At 45.8% G+C, this 26,128-nt stretch overlaps 1 protein-coding gene across 2 annotated transcripts; it reads right to left on the bottom strand.

Moving 5' to 3' along the window:
* Nucleotides 1-314: 314 nt before the first annotated feature.
* Nucleotides 315-25,635, bottom strand: IDS (iduronate 2-sulfatase). Of its 2 annotated transcripts, XM_069463219.1 has the most exons (9): nt 25,386-25,635; nt 24,514-24,650; nt 23,673-23,850; nt 20,695-20,783; nt 18,367-18,567; nt 16,587-16,757; nt 10,850-10,976; nt 6,311-6,484; nt 315-1,175 (listed from the first exon to the last, which is right to left on the bottom strand). In XM_069463219.1, the coding sequence occupies exons 1-9, from the start codon at nt 25,492-25,494 to the stop codon at nt 703-705; spliced, it is 1,659 nt and encodes a 552-aa protein (XP_069319320.1). In that variant the 5' UTR covers nt 25,495-25,635; the 3' UTR covers nt 315-702. The 2 variants fall into 2 exon arrangements, with proteins under 2 accessions (XP_069319320.1, XP_069319321.1); XM_069463220.1 differs by lacking the exon at nt 25,386-25,635 and having other exon boundaries at nt 23,673-23,806; nt 24,514-24,603.
* Between the last annotated feature and the right edge of the window lie 493 nt (nt 25,636-26,128).

The raw sequence follows: 26,128 nt of genomic DNA, 5'->3' as shown, positions 1-26,128 counted from the left end.
CCATACATCTCATGCCTCTAGTTTACTGAACATTATTTATTATTTGATGTAAAAATCCCACATTAATCACTTCATACATATTTTATCTTTGGATTTTGAAATCCCGTTGTCTTAGAAACAAAAATAGAAGACAGATTTTATAGCATTGGCTTCTAGCATTACTTTTTAACTCTGTATTTGAAAAAAGAAATGTGGATTACATATTGACATAATATTTTTAATATGCTGGGCTACATAAGATATATAATTAAATTATAAACAAAATAATCATGAACGTAGTTTGAAATTCAATTTGACATATGGTTACTTTTCAAAATGCACTAAATTCCACAAATAATTAAAGTATTTCTTGAGTATAATGTTATGTTTGTTTATTGAGGTCTTGATATCCAAAGGTACGGCAAAATTTTAGTTTGTTCAATTTATACTTATTCACTGAATAAATAAGCTATGACTTTTTGAAAAAGGGGCAAAAACGTTCAGCCCAGCCCCAGTCTAATTACCAATTATAGATTAATAGAGACTAAATGAAAAGGTTTAGCCATTATATATTTTTAGACCAAATTGTTAATGCATATTTAGATTACCTACCCCTCAGGTTGCTTCCAGTATTATGGGTAATCACAAAATAACCAGTGCTAACTCCTCCTCTCACCAACTGGAAGGGAGCACATTCTATTTGCTCTTTGTTGTTGGCAAAACTCAAGGCATCAATGATTGGAAAAGTTCTCCGCCTTGGGAATCATTATACATATTGTGATCCTGCAATGGGTCAGAATCCACAAAATACAGTTCCCCTGCATGGATGTCAGAAAAATTAGCCAGAAATTCATCAGGATTGAAGCCAACCCACACAGTATACCTATAGTCTATGGTGCGTATGGAATAGCCCATGATTTTTATGTCTTTTAAACTCGGCTTGTCAGAATCCCACTGAGGGGAGTCCGCTGGCCGGGGGTACTGACTATAGGCAATCAACTCACGGGGATTACCACGGAGGTATGGATCATCTTCCAAGTCATGGAATCGAAAATGCTTCAGAAGGCTCCGGCCTTCTCTGCACAGCATAACGTGAAATGAAGGAATGGGGCAGCGAGGTGGAACTTGGAGTCCTGCCAGTCCAGCCAGTGTAGGGAACAGAGACAAAAGTTCCACGAGGTGCATGGATTGCCTGCCTGAAACAGGAAGTGACACAGAAGAATCAGTTGTTACTGCAGCCTGCTGTGCCAGGCAGGATGAGAAAAGGAACTTGTCTGGGCTCCACATGTTTTCTTCATTTACAATATTCAATTTTAGCAAAAGAAGTTTAGGGATACCACCACCTCAGCACCTCACCCTCTACTCAATCGAATGGCAAGATGAAAAATTAAGGTGACCCAGCCTGGTGGCAGTTTTAAAAACTACTTATATTTTGGAACCACCAGTGTAATAACTGATTCAGGCAAAGATCATCAATTAAGGCTAAAACCACCGGGTAAAAGTCTGTTGTGAAACAGGATATTCCGAGTCTCACGGATCCCCCCAAAGATTACTCCTGCCTGGATGTCCACGTTTGATCCATCTTTCCTTTTTATTATGGTCAAACACACATAACATAAAATTTGCCATCTTAACCATTTTTTAGTGTACAGCTCAGTGGCATTAACTATATTCACGTTATTGTGCCACCATCGCCATCATCCATCTCCAGAACGCTTTTCAATCTACACAGCTGAAACTCTGTACCCATCAAATAGCAATTCCCCTTCTCCCCCTCCCCCTAGCAACTGGCAAACACTGCTCTACTTTCTATTGCTATGAAACGGACTACTCTAGATACCTCACATAAGTAGAATCATATAATATTTGTCTTTTTGTGATTGGCTTGTTTCACTTAGCATAATGTCCTCAAGGTTCATCCATGCTGTAGCATATAACAGAATTCCCTTCCTTTTTAAGGCTGCATTATATTCCACTATATGGATGGACCACAGTGTGCTTATCCATTCACCTATTGATGGACACTTGGGTTGCTTCCATCTCTGGCTATCATAAATAGTGCTGCTATGAACATTCATGCATAAGCTTTTGTTTCAATATCTGTTTTCAATTCTGTGGGATATATACCTAGGGGTGGAATTGCTGGGTCATATGGTAATTCTACATTTAACTTTTTGAGGAACCACCAAATGATTTTCTGCACAGGCTGTACAATTTTACATTCCCACCAGCAATGTTCCAGTGTTCCAATTTCTCCATATCCTCACCAATACCTGTTTTTGTTTGTTTGTTTGTTTGTTTGTTTTTGGCAGAGTCCCACTCTGTCACCTGGCTAGAGTGCCGTGGTGTCAGCCTCGCTCACAGCAACCTCAAACTCCTGGGCTCAAGCAATCCTTCTGCCTCAGCTTCCCAAGTAGATGGGACTACAGGCATGCGCCACCATGCCTGGCTAATTTTTTATATATATTTTTAGTTGTCCAGCTAATTTCTTCCTATTTTTAGTAGAGAGGGGGTTTCGCTCTTGCTCAGGCTGGTTTTGAACTCCTGAGCTCGAACGATCTGCCTGCCTTGGCCTCCCAGAGTGCTAGGATTACATTCATGAGCAACCGTGCCCAGCCTGTTTTTGTATTAATATCGATCCTAATGGGTTTGAAGTGGTATCTCACTGTGGTTCATCCATCTTTGAAGTGTAAATCCTGTACTTTATATTCATTCCTGTTGAAAGATCTTGTACTGTCATTCTTGCCTTTTTGGATTTTTAAGAGATTGTTTTATAGTGTCCGATTTCATTTTCTAGACACTGATTTGTAAGAAAAATAAAAAGAAGAAAAATTTTAAAAAGTTTTTTAAAAAGGTACTTTTACAATGGCAAAATCTGGCTGATGCTATCCCCTCAACCAAGGGAACAAACTTAGCATTGCTAATAAAGGCCATGAAGTGCCCTCAATGTGATACAATGGAGGATATATCTCATGTAGTACACTTACCAAAAATGTTTAAACTGAATGTAGTCATGAGGAAGCAATCAGACAAATCCAGACTACACAGGACTATACAGGACAACTGGCCTGGATGCTTGTTAAAAAAAAATCCTAAAATTCATATGGAACCATAAAAGAGCCTAAATAGCCAAAGCAATCCTAAGCAAAAAGAACAAAGCTGGAGGCATCACATCACCTGCCCTCAAATGCCTATAGTAACCCAAACAGCATGGTATAAAAATAGACATATACATCAGTGGAATAAAATAGAGAACCCAGAAATAAAACCATTTACCTATAACCAACTGATCTTCAACAAAGCAGACAAAAACACTGGGGAAAAGACACCCTATTCAATAAATGGTGCTGGGATAATCAGATAGCCACACGTAGAAGAATGAAACTGGATCCCTACCTCTCACCATACACAAAAATTAACTCGAGATGGATTAAAGACTTAAATGTAAGACTGGAAACCATAAAAATTATAGAAGGCAAAGTAGGAAAAACTCTTCAGGATGTTGGCCTAGGCAAAGCATTTATGACTAAGACCCCAAAAGCAAATGCAACGAAAACAAAAACAAATAAATGGGACTTAATTAAACTAAAAAGCTTCTGCACAACAAAAGAAATAATCAACAGAGTAAATAGACAATCTACAGAATGGGAGAAAATATTTACAAACTATGCATCTGACAAAGGACTAATATCCACAATCTACAAGGAACTCAACTCAGAAAAAAAAAATGAAATAACCCCATTAAAAAGTGAGCAACTGACATGAACAGACATTTTTCAAAAGAAGACATACAAATGGCAAAGAAGCATATGAAAAATGTTCAACATCACTAATCATCAGAGAAATGCAAATTAAAACTACAATGAGATACCAACTTGTTCTAGTCAGAATGGCCCCTGTTAAAAAGTCAAAAAACAATATACTGGCATGGATGTGGTGAAAAGGGAACACTTATACACTTTTGGTGGGAATGTAAAATTAGTACAACCCCTGTGGAAAACAGTATGTAGATTCCTCAAAGAACTAAAAGTAGATCTACCATTCGATCCAGCAATCCCACTACTGGTTATCTACCCAAAGGAAAATAAATCAATATATAAAAAAAGACACCTGCACTCATATGTTTACTGTAGCACAATTTACAATCGCAAAGACACGAAATCAACCTAAGTGTTCACCAACTGATGAGTGGATAAAAAAAAAATGTGATATATATTATATATGTACATATACCGTGGAATACTACTCAGCCATAAAAAAGAATGAAATCATGTCTTTTGCAGCAATATGGATGGAACTGGAGGCCATTATCCTAAGTGAAATAACTCAGGAATGGAACATCAAATACTACATGTTCTCACTTATAAGTGGGAGCTAAACTATGGGTACACATGACCATACAGAGTGGAACAGTAGACAGTGAAGACTCCAAAGGTAGGAGGATGCAAGGGGGTGTGGGATAAAAAATTACATATTGGGTACAATGGACACTATTTGGGTGAGGGGTATTCTAAAAGCCCCGATCTCCCTAAATAATGTATCTGTATAACAAAACTGAACTTGTAACCCCTAAATATATTGAAATAAAAAAAAGATGAGGTCAGGGAGATAACGTGGGCCAGATCATGTAAGGCCTTGTCACCACTGTGAGGACTTTTACTCAGAGTGATCTGGGAGCACAGGCTCCTGAGCAGGGCTGTAACATGACATGACTTGGGTTTTAATAGGAGCATTTTGGCTGATCTAAGAAGGAAAATCTCCAGGGGACCCAGGGCATAAGTAAGGAGACCATTTAGCAAGATGTTGCAGTAATTCAACATGAGATGGTGGTAATCTGATCCAAGGTGGTGGCAGTGGAAGTGGTGGGAAGTGGTAGGGACAGACTCTGAATGGAATACAACAGGTTTGCTGATGGACTACTTATCACATATGGAGCATAAAAGAAAGACAGAGGTTAAGATAATTCCATGATTTTCTGGCATGAGCAACTGTTGCTATTTCCTGAGGATGAGAAGAGTGTTGAAGGAAACACTGAAGGTGAAAGAGCAGAAGTTCAACTTTGGGCATGTTAGGCCAAATTGGACAGGCTGTGGAAAATACCAGCCTGAAGTTCAAGGAAAAGATACAGACTAGAGATAAAATTTCAAAATCAACTGGATGACAGTGCAGTTACATGAATTTATAACTTGCTGAATACCTCCCAAAAAAAGTTTCAGAAAAGATTCTCAACCTGTCAGATGATTTCTCCCAGCAAACAAAGGGCTAAAATCATGCCTTAAAACTGCTTAACCTTTGTTTCAATAACATGAAAGAAGATAGAGTATGCAATGCACAAAAATCAATGTGTAGAAAATATAATTGGGCATATAAAGCAAACTCAGAAAGATCTAGAAAGACCAGAATGATGGTCCAAAACCAAGATAAACTTAAACAAGAATCAATATAAAGTACAGGATTTGGATGTTACTGATGGATTAAATGCTTAAGTCCAGAAAGGGGGCAACTTGGTTTCACAAAGTTCATGGAAAAAGCACTCCCAAAAGGCAAATGTCATCTGAAGTGTATGACTTGTCTTTGAATGCACTGGGCAGATCAAGTCAGGATACAACTCACAAGAACCCACACAGGTTGCCCCATGTGGGCAGAAGGGGTAACGTGGTCCAAGGGATATTCTGGAAATGATTTCTCAAACTGGAGCTCTGTGGAAGACAAAGACCAGGATATCCACAGGTATGAACACTACCTTGTGGGAATGGCTGAAGGACTGAGGATTTCTGCCTAGAAAAAAGAAGGTATTGGTGGAATGAGATGGGGGCATCACTGCTGTTTTCAAAGCTTTGAGGGACTGGCACAGAGCAGTCAAGGTAAACTAGAATCACCTGGTAGATTTTACAGATCTAGTGATTCATTAGAATGATGGGCTGCCAAAATGGAAAATGTCTGCCCCAAAAAGGGCCGAGTCCCTGCCCAAAGGGTGCATGCAGGTAAAGAATTCTACTTGTCTGTTAGGGGAACAGCCCTTTCCTCTAAGATCTGAAGCAGGCTGTTGTCACCTCTACAACAGCCCTCCCCATCCTGGGGATGTCACTCAGTCCTTTGTCCCTCCCCCCTTCAAGGCTCCTTATGGACAGGGGCCATACTTATCAGCTCAGAGCATGGGAGGTGTTCAGGAAATGTGTGCTGACAACACAAAGTCAGGAAGGAATTCCAACACGGGGCAAGAAGGGAGCCTTTATAAGCAAGCCCCCAGCCTATGATGCAATAAAGTGGGCCACGTGTAAATTAAAGGTGCTCTTACTGTCAGGCAATATCACGTTAGCATATTTTATACCTGGCTCCATCAACTCTGAGGCAGAATCAAAAGGGTCGCGATAAGGAAAAAGCTTCTCTCCTGCCTCCGGAAATGAAGTCGTCCTTCCAGGAACATAGAACATCAGGGGCACACGGGTAGTGACATCAAAATTGCTGTACTTGGCCCATTCTCCATGTTCACCTAGAGCCCACCCTGATTGATAAAGAACACAGAATGACAGACAATCAATAATCATATCACAGCTTGTTTACTTTAGAAACCACGTCATTTCCTGTTGTAAAAACCAGAGGAAGTGAAAAATCACCTAGAAGAAAGAAATTCTTCTAGAATTACAACATAAAGGGTGATTTCACCCAAATGCTGTTGTATTCAAAGTCAGATATTTGTCCTCAATGAGGAAACCTTTTAAAAGGAAAAATAATATCAAATTCCCAAACTCAAATATCTTCTTTTAACAAACAGCTATCAACATATACCTACACTGGGCTCTGTGGGTCCACAGGTTCCCACACACACATGCCTCCCCTACTAAGACAGGCTCATTCTTGACTGGGCAGGGACCCTGAAAGCCATAGTGTCACCACTGTCCTGTTCTGTGCCTCCCTAGCTCTTGACACATGTCCCACAAGGTCAGGTTATCAGTTTTGGTTGTGTGCCACCAAAACCTCAGCTGTGGAACTGTGGCATAATCATTCAAATTTAAAAACAACAAGGATATCTTGCTCAATTTTTAAGACATACCATACATGGAGTAAAACAAAACTTCAGATTCCAGATCCTAAACCCTGATTAAAAACAACCATTAACACGGATTTAAAACTTTTCTTCCAAAAGATAGTTTGAATACTCCAAGTTAAAAGTTCTCCACATTGCTTTCCACAGGGATTGCACTAGTTTTCAGTCCCACCAGCAGTGCATGAGTGTTCCTGTCTCTCCGCATCCATGCCAACATGTATTGTTTCGGGACTTTTTGATAAAGGCCATTCTCATTGGAGTTAAGTGATATCTTATTGTGGTTTTGATTTGCATTTCCCTGATGATTAGAGATGTTGAACATTTTTTCATATGTTTGTTAGCCATTTTTATATCTTCTTTTGAAAAATTTCTATTCATGTCCTTCGCCCACTTTTTGATAGGGTTGTTTGATTTTTTCTTACTGATTTTCCTGAGTTCTAAATAGATTCTTGTTATCAGTCCTTTATCTGATGTGTAGTATGCGGAAATTTTTTCCCATTCTGTAGGTTGCCGGTTTACTCTCATGACTGTTTCTTTGGCTGTGCAGAAGCTTTTTAATTTGATCAGGTCCCATTTAAAGCAATGTGGAGATACCTTAAACAGATTCAAGTAGACCTACCATTCGATCCAGCAATCCCATTATTGGGCATCTACCCAGAAGAACAAAAGTCATTCTATAAAAAAGACACCTGCACCCGAATGTTTATAGCAGCACAATTCACAATTGCAAAGATGTGGAAACAACCCAAATGCCCATCAATTCATGAATGGATTAGCAAAATGTGGTATATGTATACCATGGAATATTACTCAGCTATTAGAAATAATGGCGATATGGCATTTCTTTGGTTCTCCTGGAGAGAGTTGGAACCGATTCTATTAAGTGAAGTATCCCAAGAATGGAAAAATAAGCACCATATGTACTCACCAGCAAATTGGTTTCCCTGATCATCACCTAAGTGCACATTTGGGAATAACACCAATTGGGTATCGGACAGAGGTGGGGGCTGGGGGGAAGGGATGGGTGTATACCTACTTGATGAGTGCAATGTGCACTGCCTGGGGAATGGACATGCTTGAAGTTCTGACTGGGGGGGATGGGGTGGGGGGAGGGGATGGGTGCATACCTACATGATGAGTGCGATGTGCACTGTCTAGGGAATGGACACGCTTGAAGCTCAGACTTGGGGGGATTGGATGGCATGGGTAATATATATATAACCTGAACTTTTGTACCCCCATAATTAGCTGAAATAAAAAAAAAAAGTTCTCAATCTTTTTAAGTTTCAGCAACCTTTTTGGTACAAAAAACGTACATGACAGAAATTGTACATTGAGTATTTAGTGTTATAAAAATAACCAAAGACACCAAAAGCTGCCATGGCTGGACTGGAGAAGGCACGGAAATGCACCTGTGCTTGATTCATCACAGCCACATCTGCTGGCATCTGAAAGAGGAACGTGCAGAGTACAGTGTGAAATTTCACTGGCTCAATCTACAGATCTTGCTGGGGTTGCCAGTGGAGTCCCAGTCTGCCCAGCCTACAAGAGCAGGGCCAGGACCTGTTCTGAATCAACAGTGCTCTCCTAAGAAGACCCCAAGTGGAAAGGAATCTCTCACCCATCAGTAATCAAAGCAGACTTCACGCCCATCACAGATGCTCAATGTGTCTGGCTATCAGGGCTGGGGAGTTAGTGGCACCTACAGAGAGCCGGTGGAGCTCAGTGGGAGAGGCAGTTTCCACAGCTGACTGGTCCCATGGGCTGAGGGGCAGCCCCACCCGCCACATTTCCACTCTGTCCAGGAGGACGAGGCATCCTTGACCCATGAGGACTGGTGAACGGGTGGGTTATGTACGGGCTCCTAGGGCACCAGCTTGGGAGGCATGTTGTCCCAGTCTGGATGGAATCTAAAAGGTTGAGGGTTGAGAAGCCGCGGGACAGGAAGGTGAGGGACCCTGGCAGTGGGACCTCAGGGGTCAACCCCCAGAAGGCTGACAGGAATAAAGGCGGAGGCTCTGAAGGTACATGAGCCAGGCTCTCAGTGGTACTGCTGACTATGGGCACTCAGCCTGTAGGCCTCCGCTGGTCATGGTGGGCCACCCAGCTCCAGGCAGAGGTGGCCCCGGACCCAGCACAGAGCCTAGCTCCTGGCAAATGCTCAATAAATAGCCATGGACAGCACAACTGTAAGAATGCATTTATCAATCTTGTGCTGAGCCTTGGTCTGTGCCGTTGTAGCCAGGAGCAAAGACCCGAAAAAGTCTTGCTGAGGAGAGCATGTGCCAGAGCCAGCCCCAAGGATCCCTTGAGAGATCAGGAGGAACAAGAGGCCAATGACCTTGAGAGGCACCTCAGGTTTCTGGCTCCTGCCCCAGAGGCCCAGGATGAGGACATGGCAGCACAGGGGGAGCCCAGGGAACCTGAGCTCAAGGAGAGGTAGGTGGTCAGAAGCACCTGAGACGCTAGATACAGCGCACATTCCCGTGCCCAGACCTGACGGCTCATGAGAGAAGGTGCAGAAACCAACATGTTTTATCAGCTCCCAGATGGTTCTGATACAGGATGTCCAAGGAGGATACTTTGAGCTGAGCTATTTGTAATCAACTGCAGCTACCTAAGAGCAAACAGTGTGTCCAAGTAGAAGAGGAAACCAGGCACTGAAAAGAGGGGTCAGAGATGGATGGCAGATCATTAGGAATATGCAAAAAATGACAGCATGCCTATGCATAATAAAATACCACAGACAGACTTTTACAAGAGAAAAGATAGGCCCTGTAAGAAATAACAAGAATTAGCTATGACATTCAGTGGGAAAAAACTAAGGAACATAACAGTATACATCATGTCTTGTGATAAGCTACACAGTACATGCACACACATGCAAAACATACATCCTATGTGCTTATGTGCACAGCCAAAAGCTGCCAGGCGGAGCCCCAATCCGTTGGCACAAGTCAGCCCTGGGCAGGGGGATAAGAGGGCAGGACATTCTGGCCCTGCACTGTACACTCTGCATCCTTTTTTCTTTTTATGATGAGCATGTGTTATGACTTACTATTGTCCTATTTCGTATTTGATGAGATGAAAGAATTATTTTCCTTTTCCTAGATATGATAATGGTATTATGGCTATACTTCAAAGGAGGCAATACTTTTTAGAGATAGTGATCAGAGAAGAAAACCATCTGGAATTTCCTTCAAAACAAGTCCAGGGTTGGGTAGTGGTGAGGATGAGATGAACAAGATAGTGCGAGTGGGGAACTGGGGGAACTGCTGTTTTATTCTCCACTCTTGGGTATGTTGAAAAGTTTTCAAATTAAAAAGAATGCTTTATAAAAATTTTTTTTAAAAGAATGCTTTACAACAGATAGTTCCATTTTTGGAAAAAGAGGAAACAGCCTTAGAAAACATGGCAGAGAGGACAGCAGAGATGAAGGTGAGTGGCATGGAGCCAGGTCGGAAGGCCTTGCTGGGTTCCGCCAGGATTGTTCTGGATCCTCCTTCTAAAAACTAAAAGTCTTCCAAGCCTCTAGGTTAGAAATGGGGGTTAAAAGAGCTCCCCCACACAAATGGAGGGTTCCTGCTGCATTTACCAAGAAAAAAAAGTTGCTACAACCCCACCCACCTCCACCCCCCCAAGCATCCAAGATAGAGGTCTCAGGACTAACAAGTTGATCATAAAAGTACCCCCAAGATCCCAGACTGGGGGCACCACTGATTCACAAAAGAGAACACACCTATGTTTATGGCAATTTTAAAAAGTACGTTTCACAGGAAAGTTCAGATGCTCTGACTCACCAGGGTGTTTCAAAATGCTTACCATGATCCGAGGTAAATGCAATGATCGTGCTATTGGCCAACTGAAGATCATCCAAAGCACTCAAAAGGTGGCCCACCTGTGTGTCCAAATATGAAACAGAGGCAAAGTAGTTCTGGCGGATTTTCCGCTGCAAATAAAGAAAAAAAAAATGAGTGACTGCAATTTAAATTGTTAAGGCATACACAGAGATAATGTCTATCTGAGCATCTCTCTCAATCCCAACCCCTTAGTAGATGTCCTTGATGATTTTCCCAGCCAAAACATAAAACTCCTTTTCCTACCATTTGCATCCCCTCACCTGTAGTCACAGTAAAACCGGCAGGTCTAAAAGATTCATTTCTAAGCGAATTAGCTTTCACTTTAGGGCAGGGATCATGGTGAATGGATAGGTCATTTATTGCCCTTTTCTGTCTCCTCCACATAATCTGACGCATCCCAGGAGATGAGCATGTGTACAGACACTGATCCCTCAGCTCCTCCAAACAGAGGCTATGCATGCTCAGATGTGGGCCATGCCAAAGATACAATCCAGCTGTATTAATTTCTTGTGTCTGCTGCAACAAAGTACAAGAAACTGGGAGACTTAAAACAACCAAAATGTATTGTCTCCCAGCTCTGGAGGCTAGAGGTCTGAAATCAAGGCATTGGGAGGGCCACTGTCTCCCTGAAGGCTCTAGGGGAGGACCTTGCTCTCCCTAGCTGCTGCTGGTGGCTGCAGTCCTTGGCTTCCAATTGCATCATTCTAATCTCTGTCTACATCTTAACATGGAGTTCCTCCTGTGTGTCTCTCTCTCCCATCTTCGCATAAGGATACCATCATAACAGATCAGGGCCCACCTTACTCCACTATTACCTCAGCTAATTACATCTGCAATGACCCTATTTCCAAAAAAGGTCACATTCTGATGTACTGAGGGCCAGGACTTCAATGTGTCTTTTTATTGGGGGGAGGGCACAATTTAACCCATCACAACATCCCCGATTGAGCCTTACCCCTGACTACTTTCTAACTCAGCAAAAGATAGCAACTGCTTGTCTTCACAGATCAGGGCTGCCACATGGAGCTTGTTTCTAACAAACTCTTAGCAGTCGGGAGAAATACAAGGGAGGGATGAGAGAGCAGCATGCCTGTCCCAGTCCCTGAACCCCAGGGGGACTTCGGGAATAGCCAGGCTGTGCCCTGAAGTAAAGGATGCATCGGTTCCTCCTGGGCTGACCCACCCCAGCCTTGTTCACAAACATAAGGAAAAATATTAATCCCCCACCCCCACTGGGGGTGAGATACAAGAGAGCCGTGGACTTATCAGACCAGCCCTTGCACTATCAGCTAGACCCACCAGCTGCTTCTCGTCACTGCCAGAGTGAGGACAATCAGGAGACTCACCCGTTGTCCCCTTGTGGTGAAGAGAACAGATATACATCTAACCTTATAGGAGAATTATAGAGAAGCCTGGCCTACTTAAAGTCTTCAGTCTATAATTTGGGGAACTTTGGTCCTCCTGGGGACCAAGACACCTGTCAGGATGGCTGTGTCCTATACAACGGTACTCCCTTCTTCCCATGCTGGTCCCTGGACATAAGGCAACAAGCAGACATGGTCCTCACCCTTAGTGAACCACCTATCCAGTGAGGACACAATCACAGAGACAAGAAAATACATACATTATTGGTGGGGCCCAGGGATGAGACAGGAGAATGAGCCCTGGGAAGGTCAGGGAAGGCTTCAGGGAGGACTTAGCATTTGATAAGAGATGCCTACAGCCTGACAGGTGACGCTGGATACTCTGGGCAGGGGCTGCAGTGCAGGGAACACAGTGGTCGTGTCTGGGGCCAATAAGTGGGCCAATGTGGCTGGAAAAATTCAAATGGAAAGGCAGAGGGTGAGAGGGGACACTGAAAACCTAGGTCAGGGCCAGATAATATGGACCTGGTGGGCCCATCCAGAGTGCAGAGGTCCCAGGCTATAGGCCAAGGGGGTCACTGAGGTCTTTCAAGGCGAGGAGTTGATGCAATCTGGGGTGCAGGTTATTAAGAGTCCTGTGGCAGCAGCGCAGATACTGATGCCAGGGGCTTTAGACAAGATGGCACTAGAGCACTGTTGGGTACATAAGAGGCACTCAACACACTTGTTGAATGAACAAAACAAAGAAAAACCCACTGCAGTGGTCCAGAAAGATGAGCTGAAGGATCCAGACAATGGTATGGATTTGAGAGGAATTTAGGGAGATCAAGTGGGCACAGGGAAGGGAGTGATGCAGCGGAGAGGGAGGAGATGAGGAACCCAAGGGTGATCCTGGGTGTCACATTCAGCTGGTGGCACAATTCACAGGCATGTGTGGGCAGGGGGCACAAGAGGAAGGAGAAGAGGCAGGCAGGGGTGATGGCCTGGCCATGCGGAAGCCTATGGAGCCGAGGTTGCCATGGTCATGTGCCTGGGAATGGCTCTCGCAGGCAGATGGACACACATGTCTGAAAAGCACAGGTGAGGCCTGGGGTGGAGGCATTGTCCTGGGAGTCATCTGCCAGCAGGCCTCAGATGAGCCCAGCTGGGGAGAAGGGGCCAAAAGGATACTGTGGGGGCCCTGGGACTGAGCCTGGGGAGCAGCACCTAAGTGTTGGACAGAAAGAGGAGCCTGCTGTGGAGCCTGGAGCAGGGGACCCAGGAGCAGACACTTCCAGAAGGGGTGGCATTAGTCACCAGTGAGAACATGGCACAGAGCTCAGGGAATGTCAAGACCCACAGGATGAATTTTACTGGCCAGAAAGGTCAGTGCTGACCCAGGTGAGAGAACTCTTGATGGGCCAGGGAGGTGGAAGCCAGAGCGGAGGAGGATGAAGAATGAATGGGCAATGAGGCCACGGACACAGCCAGAACAGCCCATTTTTCACTCACTCTCCCTTGAAGGGCAGGCAAGAGAGGACAAAGGGAAGAGAAATAGGCAGGAGCTAGGGAGGCAGGACTTTTGAAGCTAGGAGGGACAGAGCACATACAGAGGCTACAGGGAAGGTGGGCGGAAAGGAAGACCTTACTTGCTCTGCTCACAGACACTGGAAGGAGGGGAAAGGAAGAGCAGCACAGGGAGTCATGTCCCTGCTGCTCTTCATCAGAGACTGCAGAGAAGGCCTCAAGCCCAGCACACGTGAGGGAGAGTCGAGCTATCAGTGAGGGACATTACTAATAGCACCCTTTCACCGAGTACCTGCTGGGTGCCATCCAATCCTCTGAACCACCCTAACTGTAAGGACTCCAAGGCTCAGAATGGTGAATGAACTTGCACAGAGTCAACAGCTGACAAGGAGCACAGCCAGGATCCGTACCCACATCCATCCTGCACTGCACATTCCCCTCCCTCTGGCTGTGCACTAGCCTCTGTTTCTAAAACAGGAAAGGTGGCCATCTGCTGAGAAACAGGGCAGAGGGGTGGTAGGGGCTGGAGGGGAGTGGTGAAGAGGACACGCAAGAGGAGACAAGCAGGGAGCTGCCCCAGGGCTGCTGGGACTGGCAGCTGAGGGCCTCCCTGCCTTGTGGCTGTGTGGATTCTCTCCAGAAGCCCTCAGGACTTTGGATGGAGAGTAGAGGATGTGGCTGGACTGTCCCATGGTCAGGGTATTGCAGGTGGGGCAAGGATAAATGGGCAAGTCTGCTGAGGGGCTGGCAAGACAAAGTGACCTGCCACAGGGCCTTAGCTATTCAGGTATGAGCGAAGGCAAGAGGCCATCTAGACACACGGGGGAGAGTAGGAGTCTACATAACACATGGGTGATCCCCAGGAGGCATGTGGGCAACAAGGGCATAAAACGAGGAAGCTGCAAGGAAGAGGTTGTGGTCAGGGTGGTGACCAAGAAGGAGCAAGCCACAAACTCCTAGTGTGGCTCCCGAGGTCACTGGCTCATGTAGACCTGAGTTAGAGGTCTGGGGCTGAAGAGAGCCCAGAACTGAGGGGCTCAAGAGTGCCCCCAGAGAGTACCTGGACGTGGACACCCAAAGTTGCAAGAAGATGGTAAGCGGGGCCTGAGTCCAAGGGGAATGTGGGGCAGGGACCAGCACATGTGCACCAGGGAGACCATCTGGGTCACACTGACCACTGTGTGTGAGGAGGGAACTAAGAGAACTTAAAGGAAACCTCCCCATGCAGTTGACACTGTCCTAGAAGCTTCCACATGCTCTTTAGTTCTCACTGAAAACCTCCGAAGTAGATGTTATCACAGAAAACCTTCACCCATCTTGTTTCCATTTTACAGAGAAGGAAACTGAGGCTCAGAAAGGTAAAGTCACTTGACAGAGGTCAAGCAGCTGGTATGGGGTAGAATGTGAATTGAAATCCACGCCATGCTGGGAACCAAGAAATCCAACCATGGGGCTTCGGAGTTGCACGTCCTGGGAGAGAATGGGCTCCACCTGGCACTGCCTTTGTGCGCTCAGGCAAGTCAGTGCACCCCTCTGCCTTTAGCTGCCTCAGCTGGACAACAGAGAGAGCGAGTACTTCACGAAGTTCCCATAGTGACCAAAGGAGATGGCACACATAAATCAGCACCCTTCCTGACACACAGTCCATTGTAAAGGGTCACTTTAAGTGACCATCACTAATAAGGCATCCAGGTGAGCCTCAGAGCTGCACCTGGAGCCACCTCGCTATTGGAAGCCCACAAACACGAAATCGGAAAACTGATGAATTTCTTGCTTTTCAAATTCTCACCACTTGCCATCAGAAACTGAGGAATCAAATAGATTTGAGGAATGCACACCCCTCACCACTTAAACTCTTGCTGTGCAAACTCAGGAGCCAAATAGGTTTGGATAGCAAGAGATACCTGTATGTGTTGGTTTGGTTTGGTTTTAAACAATATACCATATGACAATGGTTCCTAAACCTCCGAGTGCATCTGAATCACCTGGTGTCCTTTTTGGGAAATTTTCTAAGTCTCAGTTGGCCAGGACTCTGCATTTCTAACAAGCTCTCCCAGCAGGTAGTCCAGAAAGCACACTTTGAAAATATTGCCCTCTCCTATCTCCTATTGCCTGCCTGTTGCAGTACTCATGAGGTAAAAGAAGGGCAGGGCTCTGTGTGGGATACTCCAGAAAGTGCATTATTAGTCAGCATGTACTCTGTTCTCACCAGGAGAAAGGGGGTTGATGAGTCAAGATGAGGCTTCTAACTCTGTGACTGCTCTACCCCTATATCATGGCAAAGGAACACCAGACATCACAGCTGGATGGCACTGGCCATGATGGTGTCCCAGTTTCCTCTGCACCAAGGCCTTGTTCATCAAGCCATTCCCTGAGAGTGACAGCTGCCAGTGTAGGTTTTTTCACAGAGGAAATCTACAAGTACCAGCAAACTGAGCATTCTGGGCTGTTCAGGAGTTACCCACCACCCTACAACTGATGAACTGTCAACTCAAATTAAACAGCATCCCCCATCAGTTAGAGATGATCACCCAGGCCACTTCCCCACTCGTGTCCACATATACCAAGTTACCAAATCTCTGGATGCCCTCTTTTTTTTCCCCCTTTGGAAGCTGAAACACTGGTAGGGAGATTCTTGATCCACCCAGCACTTCCTGTGTCCTAAGCACCTACAGAACACCCCTGCCCCAGCACTTCGCACAATGCCTTGCACAGAGAAGCTTCTTAATAAGACATTACAGATGGAGTAGTGCCTACTGAGAAAAGTGGCTTCACCTATGACATCATGCCATCAGTGCCTAATACATCCCCAAAGGATGTCCTTGGTACCTGAAAATCCACAGGAATTGGGCCATAGGGCACACTTATATTTAAGGCTTGGACGTCCTCCCGCTGCCTGATGTCCATCCAGGGGTTGTAGGCCACAGGGGGTAGGCCATCAGGGACCTGGGGATCAGCAGCCAGGGTGATGTTCTCCAAGGGATACAACTTCTGGAATTCCTTGGGGAAAAGCACACAAAGCAACAAGGTTGTCACTCTTTTGGCAAAGTCACAAGTCTGTGGCTCTATTGGTGTTTATATTGCCTTTCCTACGAGCCTATGATACACTTATATGGCAGCTTACTAACATTCCCCATGTACTTACCCCCACCTGGAAGTCAGGCCTTAGGTCACCCTCATGAGATGCCAACAGCAATGAAATCATGCAACTTCTGTTTCCTACAAACTGAGCAGCGACAGATCTCTTGCCTCATACAAACAGATACCCTCCTCTCCCTGTCCCCACCACACTCCCAACTAGAAAAGGTATGGTGAGGTGTTGTGGGTTCCCAAAACCACCCTCAGGTTCAGTAATTCACTAGGAGAACTCACGGATTCAGTGTATAGTTGTGGTCACAGGTATGATTTATTACAGTGAAAGGATATCAAACACAATCAACAAAGGGAAAAGACACATGAGGCAAAGTCCAGAGGAAACCAGGCACAAGCTTTGAGTCCTCTCCCAGGGAAGTCACACAGGATACACTTACTTCTCCCAGCAACAAGTTGTGTGACAACACAGGTGAAATGCTGCCAACCAGGGAAGCTCAGTAAAACCTCAGTGCCCAGTTTTTATTTGGGGTTGGTCATGTAGATACCCTCTGCCTGGAACACATCAAACTTCCAGGCTCCCAAAAGGAAAACAGGGGTTCAGCATAAACTGTAATGTTTGCCTAAACAGTTTAGGCACAGCAAGCCACTCATCAGTTCTGGCAGTGGTCGGGATACTCCCAAAATCAAAGTTGCCAGATGCCAGCCAAGGGCCAACCTTGTAATACAGGCCTTTCAAAGGATCACCATCTGGCTGGCTTTTTAAACTCTTTTCTGCAAAGAGGCAGGAGAGGTGAGTCTCACAGGATTCTATCAAGGGGGCTGACAGGTCCTGCTAGGAAGGCATGATCCCCTGGGCCAATCAAATCAAGATACCTGCAGCATGGAAGGCATACCTTCTGGTCTCTACTCTCACTACATGCGAGGGGCATTCATTAAAAAGTCAAAAGGATGCTCAGGCCAGGGGAAAACATGATAGGGAACAAATGAAAAAGAATATAAAAAGGAAAAGACTACATGCTCTAAATTACATACAAGCAAGCACAGGATTTGATATTCCAACAAACAATGCAGTGCCCTGAGTTTGAGGGGTCTGACCTGAGAGGCTCAGGGTAGAAAGGCAGTTGTTGAAGAGGGCTTAATGTTCCCTAGAATTGGTTTCCAAGGACCATGCCTTATTATAGACTTTGCCAGCCCACTCTAACTCACTTTTCTGTGATGACCTCACCATCCAACCCAACATTTACTCAATGAGTTCAAGGAAAGGAATAAAACTCTCTAGTGGAGGGAAGTGGAAAGCCAGGTACTTCTTGAAAGATTCTTACATGTCCTAAGATTCTTACATGTTCTTGGCCTTGACCTCTGAATCCCATCTCGAATCCACTGAGTACATTAGTGCCCAATAGGCATCCCTAGTGACTGGGGACAGAGGATGTGGCCACCTTTCCTACACAAATTTTTCCCTCAACAAACACAGCTATTGTGGTTGTGCTAGATCAGCCCTCAGCCAGCTCTTCACCTTGGGGTATCTGAAGGGGATGTGTGGCTTATGATATCCAATGGCCAGGAAGAAAGGACTGGCTGACATTTTCATCTTTTCCAACAATCGTATGGCTTGCTCAGTGCTCTGTTTGTCAGGCAAGGTGCCCTCGGGCACATCCACCACATCCACAGGGCAAAGCAGGTTGGCATGGAGTTCTCCATCTGGCCCCCGACATGTCTTTCGAAACAAAATACATAACATAAGTTTTTTAAATGCAAGAAATAAAAGTCATGAAGGTTACACACATGTGGATTTTACATTCACATCACCAGCCCATTAGGTCTTAGTCATTCAGACTGAACAGGACATCAGAAGTAAAACTAAAACAGAGAAGTACTTTTTTTTTCCAGGCAGGGGCCACAAATCTACCAGCACTTAGTTTCTTGCTGCTAATTCTCTGTCTCCAGATCATACCTAATTAAAAGAAACCCAAGTAAACTAGTTATCAAAAAAACTATCTCCAACTCACCAATAAGAAGATAAATATTGCCCAATTAAAAATGGGCAAAGGACTTGGATAGACATTTCTCCAAAATGCCTCCAAAACAAAAGAAGCCAGATATAAATAACTACATATCATATGATTCCATTTATATGAAATGTCCAGAATAGGCAAAACTATAGAGATAGAAATTAGATCAGTGGTTGTCACATGCTGGGGGTTGACAGGAAATGGGGAATTATTGGTAATGGGTACAAAGTTTCTTTTGGGAGTGATAAAAATGGTAGAAAATTGATTTTGGTGATGGTTGCACAACTCTGAATTGTACACTTTAAAAAGGAGAGTTTTATGGTATGTGAATTATATCTCAATAAGAAAATTAAAAAGAAAAAAATCCAGTTTTTTTTTTTTTTTTGCTTACCTATATATTTTTTTTTTGTTAGATACAGTATGTCCTCATAATGTATACATTATTTCTTGTACAATGATATGAAATAATATGGGAAATATTCATGATAAATTATTAAGTGAACAGTGCAAGTTAAAAACAATAGTTTCATATTTTTTCCCCACCCCCCCTTTCCCGAGTCAGCACCTTCAAGTGTAAAAATCCAGTTTTAAATTTCAAAGGCAGACTAAGACTTGTAAGTGCCAAGGTTCCAGTCAATTGGAAAAAACTGATAATCCATGGAATTTCCAGATCCTCAGCTACACCATGCACAGAATGAATCCTTCTGCTTCATTTCCCAAAGTGGCCATAAGGCCAAAGTTAATTTTGACCATGACTGGTACATCACAAAGATCCAGGGACTGTGCCAGCTGCTGCTCCATCTCGAAGAGTGTTGTCCTTTCACAACCCTGCCTTGCCCACCCCGCCCGGGCAGGACAGCCCCACACTTGCCTCGGACCACTTGCTCACCCTCTACATATACATATACATGATCTGCAGCACTCAAGGGGGATTTGGTACTGTCAGATCTACCACTGTGATAAGAAATGGCGGGGGGCGGGGCACTGAAAGAACAGGGGCCTGGTATTTGTAAGTGAGGCCACTGAAAAGTAGCAAGATGGCTTCAGGGAACTGAAGAATTAAGATGGGGTCTTCCAATCTCATTCTGTTCCTACTTAAGCCACAAGCCAAAGGCCAGAGCCCTGAGTGTTCACTGTATTCTGAAATGGAAAGCTGCTAAGAATTTAGAACAATACCTTCCATCCACCCCCAAATCCTCACCCTTCTTCTCCACACGAAGTCTCCAAAAACCTCAGAGGTACATGTCATTTCTCAGTTCTCCAGATGGTTTTCTGAATTTTTTAAATGTGGGTTTTAGTTTCATTTGTACATTGGGGATTACCCCAAACCAAGATTTTTTTCTTTGTAGATTCCTTTTTTTTTCCTATAATGCTCTAAAAAATTAAAACTCCTGTCAGAGTTCTCAGTAGGTGATCATATACATTAGATCTGAGACAGCAGGCAGACAGATAGCATGCCTTTTTCCCATCCTGGACTGAGGTTCCTAATGCTCAGACCTCTCTTCTCCCTCCCAAGTCTCAGCATCTTCCACAACCCTCACTTTACAGCCTTATCCAGAGTGAGCACCAAGGAGCCATTAAATGAGTCTGATGCATTAGGGCTTAAGGTTCTAAAACAAAAAGTACCCACCAGCTAGTTCTAAAATAAAGCCACTGTTCCCATCAGGCCTAATGCTAAAGATCCCAACACTTGCCTCTGTCAAAACATTATCACAAATGTTTAACCTCATGGTATAACCAGCTTGATAGAAAGTGTAGTATACACAATAGTTTGTTTGCTAGACAAAGAAAAGTGGTTTCTCCTCAGAACAGTGTCCCTTTCACAGCCTTACCTTAGTGTTTTCATACTTCTCGGAGGAGGGATGATAAGGAGGAAATGACCAGCTATATGGAGAATCATCACTGTGATTGGAAGATATACCTTGAGGGGGAAAAAAGTTGTTAAATAAAACATGAAGAGTCTTTTGACACCGCATCCTCCCAAATTAAAACTTGCGTAAACAACTGGACAAGTGAAACCTCCCCTCTTCGGGCCTCAGTTTCCTCATCTATAAAATTGGAAGTTTAGGCCAGATGATGAAAAGTCCCCTCCAAAGCCAATTCTCTAGGTTTCTATTTGAGTCCCGATCATCTGACTTCCTGGTCCCTAAGCCGTGGTGATTTGTAATAGGCTCTGTGAAAGGAATCCACAAGGGCAAGATGAGCCAGCCCATTACAGCAGCACAGTTCCCTAGAGCCCACACTGGAGCCTCTTACCAACCCTATGAAGAAGGAAGCAGAGGCATCGTCCCCACCACGGGGCAGGCAGGGAAAGGAAGGCTCAAAGAAGCCCTGTGCCTTGCCCAACGCCAACCAGATATTAGTAGAGTGAGCCAGGACTCAAACCCATGCCTTAGGACTCCAAGTTCAAGTGCTCATTTGTGAAACAGAAACCCACACCTAGGTTTGTAGTTTACAGTCTATTTTGGAAGATACAATAACAGCACATGAAACCAAGGAAGCACTGCCAACTGTCAAAAGAGTTGAAGTGACAAGTGGGGGAGCCCCCAGGCACAGAGGTGATGTGGGTCAGGTGAGAGTTTGCAGGGATGACTTCTAGGAGTCAGCAAGGCTTGTGAGGGATGAGGAGGGAAGTGCTGCCTATAGAAGTTAACCAGGAGAAGTAGAGAGGGGATCGCAGGCAGAACCACGGAGGGGAAAGAGCATCAGTTATCATGGCCACACAGCGGGGCTCCAACCAGAAGCACCAGAGGAGGCAGGACTGGAGAGGAAGAGGGTACCAGGTGGAGGGCCTATTAGCACAGCAAGTGCGGTGGCAAGAGCACACAGGAGGCTGATGGACCTGAGTTCAAATCTTGACACTGCCTCTTAGCATCTGGGAAACCTTGGGCAAGCTACTTGACTTCCATTCACCTCAATTTCTTCCTCAGGAAATGATGACAATGATACAAACCCAGCTTGCTTGCTGTTGAGAGGATTAAAGGAGTAGCCACCACAGTAAATGGCATGTACCATGTACGTAACTGGCACTCAAGGTGGCTATCATCATCCTTGAGCAGGCCCAACACTGACAGAAAAGGATCTTGTGAACAAAGATTCATCATTTTCATGTGGAAAATGTGTTTCCACAAGGACTACAGGCAAAGCTTTTGTTCTCTGGCTAGGACACGGTGCTTAGGGCCTGATCCCCAAATCCAATCATTAGGAGGAAGGAGGCCAAGCAACATCACTCAGCCCTGGTCTGGCCTCCCTTCGCAAAGCACAATCTCATCCCTCTGCTATATATTTCCTCCTCCCTCCAAAGTCGTCACTTCCCTCCAGCTGCATTCAGGCAAGGGCTGAGATGATGTGAGTACCAAATTTGCCAAAAGTTCTACTGATGTTGGGCTTTCGGCTGTGCAATATGACCCCTGAGAGATTCACCTTCAAAACTGGGCCTGACTTAGCACAGTTCAATGTTTCCCTCAACCTGGACTGGCCAGCTAGGTTCCTGGAAAAGGCTGCTAAGCCTACCAGTGAAACCAGTGAGCAAAGGGAGAGAGAACGTTCAAGTTGTTAACCTAATGATAAGCACTACTGTCCTTATGGAGCTCCTGCTTTCCAAAGCACTTTCATACTCACAAACTACCCAGATAGGGACACTGGGAGGTAGTTAAGACAGCTGTGACTTTAGCTTCCCAGGTAAGGAATCTAAGGTTCCAAGAGGATGAACAATTTGCCCAAGGTCAACAGCACAGCTAAGAAATGGTATAACTGGGATCAAGTGCCCACATTCCTGGTGCTACTGCCAATCATAAGTTCACTCCGCTTCCAAAGATGTTCATGCCAGCTATGACAGTGAAAACCTGGAAACCATTTGGACTACACCATGGTACACCTGTATGTTAGACTACTATGCTGTCATTAAAAATGACTTTTTATGAAGAATAACATTATGGGGAAAAGTTTTTTTAAAAAAATTCAGGATATAAAATTGTATACATAGGATAATCTCAAATCAGAAAAATAACATGCTCAGAACAGGGGGAACATCAAGAAGTAGCTAGCCTCAGAGTGGTAGAATTATAAGTGATTTATATGCTTTAGTTTATACTTTCCTTTTTTACATTTTTAGTGGTCAAATAATTATGCATCACTTCTAGAAATATACAACTATTATGTACCCATAATAATTAAAAATAAATTTTTTTAAAAAAGTTTTAAAGTTTGTACTTCAACATTCCCACTTTGGTATTAAAGAGAGCGAGTTTATCAAGTAGCATTCAAGGTCAAGACTGGCAGTCCCTGGCACCCTATAGGCCCTAGGTACCAGCTTGCACTCAGCCTCCTGACCTAATTCACAGACAGCGGGCAGCAGCCCCAGCCAAACCGCAGCCCCCTCACTGGGCAACAAGTCAGTAGCAGCAGTGCTGCCACATGGCAGTTCATACGTTCTCGCCCCACCCCAACTTTACCCACAGGGACTCTGAAGGGCAGAGAGTCAGGCCCAGAGCTGCACTCACACCCAACACTGCCACCTCCCCAGCCAGCGCCCTTCCTACCACCCAGAAGCTAAAGGAACCAAATAGCACCACCAATGGTTTCTGAAAGGAACCAAAACTCCTGCACTTTTTCACTTTGGGTGAGAAGATGAAGCCTAGTTGAGTAGTAGGTTTTTTTGTTTGTTTGTTTTTTAAGAAAGGCAGCAGTGAATAGGGAAGTATCTGCCAAGCCAGGAGACGCCTCTGCCAAGACAGCCCCAAGCTCAGGAGGTGATCCCTGTGTTCGGGCACGAAACAAGAGAACCCAGACCGGGGACATGGAGCAGTACCAGGGTGAAAGACTTTTCCAACCGACATGGTCACGTAGCCATTCTCCTTGAAGTACTGGGGGATGGTGGAGAAGTTTCCAGCGTGCACCCTCCAGTAGGAGTTGAAGTCATACAGGCGGGTGGTATCTGGTCTCCTCCCGGTGAGGAAGGACACGCGGCTCGGGGCACACACTGCTTGCTGTTAGGAGCAGGAGCAGAAGTCAATGTCCTCACAGCAAAATTTGTCTGCGATCTCCAAGGTAACCAAGCAACCTCCCTCCCGAGGCCCCCAGGAAACAGCTTGATAGCTGAGTCATGCAGATCTCAAAGCCACCCGTCAGGATTTGGGCCTCGCCCAGGCGTCAGACATGAGGGTAGGAATCGGGCCCTCAAATCAGCAGATGCTTGTATGCTCCTACGTGATGGAGTCCCCAGGCACAAGGGGTGGGTGACATTCCTAGGGTCAGCCCCTCAAGGGGCTCAGGGAGCAGAGCTGCCATGACCAGCTGGCTGATCTTCATTCAAGGCCCAGTCGGCAGACCTGTGTGTGGCTTTCTGCAACCCCCCTTCCTTCTGAGCACCAAGCATTCCCCTCTCCTGGTAGAAAGCTGGCCAGGGCCATACTGAGCACATTAGGGCCAGGGAACACCCTCCACCCACAAAGGAGGGGCACTCCTGAAAATACACACTTCCTTGTGAGTGGACAAATAGATTTTCTTGAGCACCCTTTCCGAGACTATGCTTCCCTCTAACAAAGAGATTTCTGGCACAATCAGTGCCATTAACAATAGTTGAAGGGCCCCCCACCGACCCTCAGTGCATGAGGAGGCACATGCCCATGCCTAGAGGTTCCCAGACATACCTGGGCAAAGGCATTCTGGAAGAGGAGGCTGCGGGATGCCAGTTGATCGATGTTTGGGGACCTCACTACCTTATCTCCGTAACAGCCCAGGGAGGGGCGCAGGTCATCCACGATGATAAGAAGGACGTTCAGAGCATCTACACAATAGGGAAGGGCTTTGGTGAGGTCAACTGCACTGGCACTGAACCTTCCCTCCCATGGTAGGTGCTAGGTTATGGAGAGGCTCAAAGCTGGACCCTGCACCGTGACAGTCCTGCCAGCAAGGGGCAAGTAGGACTGTGCCTCAGCAAGGGTGGGAGTGGGGTGCAAAGAGGAAGCCTGAGTCCTGGGTGGCAGGGTTAGGCTTTGGCCATGGCCTCAAGCCTCATGGACGAGGGAGGGAGATAGGAAGAGAAGGATGGAGGAAAGGAAAGAACTTAGGGGTACAGGGAAGGATGGATGGAAGGAAGGATTGTTGGATGGAGGAAGATAGGGAAGGAAAGAATCGATGAAGGGATGGAAGGACGGAGGAAAGTATGGTGGGAGAGAGAACGATGGATGGGTGGAAGGGAAAAGGGAAGGATGAACTGATAGATGGAAGGAGGGATGGAAAGAGGGTGAGGATAGACGGATGGATGGAGGGAAGGAGAAAGAGAAGCATGGATGGCTAGGAGAAAGGATGGAGGGATGAACAGCTGGAAAGAAGGAAAGAAAGAGGATGGATGGACAGACGGAGGGAGGGTAGGAAGGAGAGAAAAACGTGGGGAGGGAAGGAAAGATGGATGGATGAAAAAATGAATAGTGGGAATGGGGAAAGAATGGATGTAAGCAGGGAAGAATGGGGGGAAGGAGGGGGTAGAAGGGCGCCCCCGCAATCTGGGCGCGGGCGGCACCTGTGGCCGAGTTGGCTTGTGCCGCGGACTCGAGGGCGACGCAGACGGAGCCCAGGACCAGGCCGAGCCAGAACAGGCCCCGGCAGGGCGGTGGCGGTGGCGGCGGCATTTCTGCCTTAACGCGGCCACTCTGGATCAGCAGTGACAGGCTGCAGCGGGTGAGCCCGGCAGCAGCCACCGCCGCGGAGACCTCCACGTTGGAAACCTTTGAGGACAGCGCAAGACCGCAGCCTCGGGCCCAGAAGCCCGGGCGCCGGCCCGAGGCAGAGTGCGCCTGCGCGCCTCTGTCTTTTCCCCCCCCCAACCCCCGCGCCCAGGGGCGGGGCTTCGTGGTGCGCGAGTTCTGTGCGCTGCGTGATCCGGGCACAGTGGGAGGGGCCGAGGGAGGAGCGCAGGGCCCCGCCCTCCCTGCTGCATCAAACTTCGCGGACCTGCTAGCCTGCGGTCCCTGTTTTGCTACTCATCCACTGTCCTTAAATAGCAGTTTCCTGCCTCTTTGCCTTTGTTTGTGCTGTGGCTTTCACTTGGAAGCCCTGTCCTTCCATCATTTCTCTATGAAAGTCACACTTTTCTTTGCTCTCTCGCCCAATGCCATTCTCCTTCAATGAGGCCCTTTGAGAACCCTCCTTCCCCCGTCTAAAAGGACCCCTTTTCCTATTTATTTGTTCAACAAATACTTATTAAGTATTGCAAATATGTAACCAGGCACTGTTGGTGGTGCTGGGGCTCTAAGTCCCTGCCCT

The sequence above is a fragment of the Eulemur rufifrons genome, chromosome 30, assembly GCF_041146395.1.
Source record: "Eulemur rufifrons isolate Redbay chromosome 30, OSU_ERuf_1, whole genome shotgun sequence".
NCBI classification, from domain to species: Eukaryota; Metazoa; Chordata; class Mammalia; order Primates; family Lemuridae; genus Eulemur; species Eulemur rufifrons.
The sequence above is the reverse complement of the archived record's forward strand: the minus strand, read 5'-3'. Positions and strand labels throughout refer to the sequence as shown.

Excerpts from the sequence above, each read along its gene's own strand:
- IDS (XM_069463219.1), bottom strand. The coding sequence starts at position 25,494 with ATGCCGCCGCCACCGCCACCGCCCTGCCGGGGCCTGTTCTGGCTCGGC. Across the intron at positions 23,851-24,513 it reads TCCAGAATGCCTTTGCCCAG|CAAGCAGTGTGTGCCCCGAG; the intron begins GTATGTCTGGGA and ends TGCTCCTAACAG. Across the intron at positions 10,977-16,586 it reads CAATTCCTGTGGATTTTCAG|CGGAAAATCCGCCAGAACTA; the intron begins GTACCAAGGACA and ends CTTTATTTGCAG.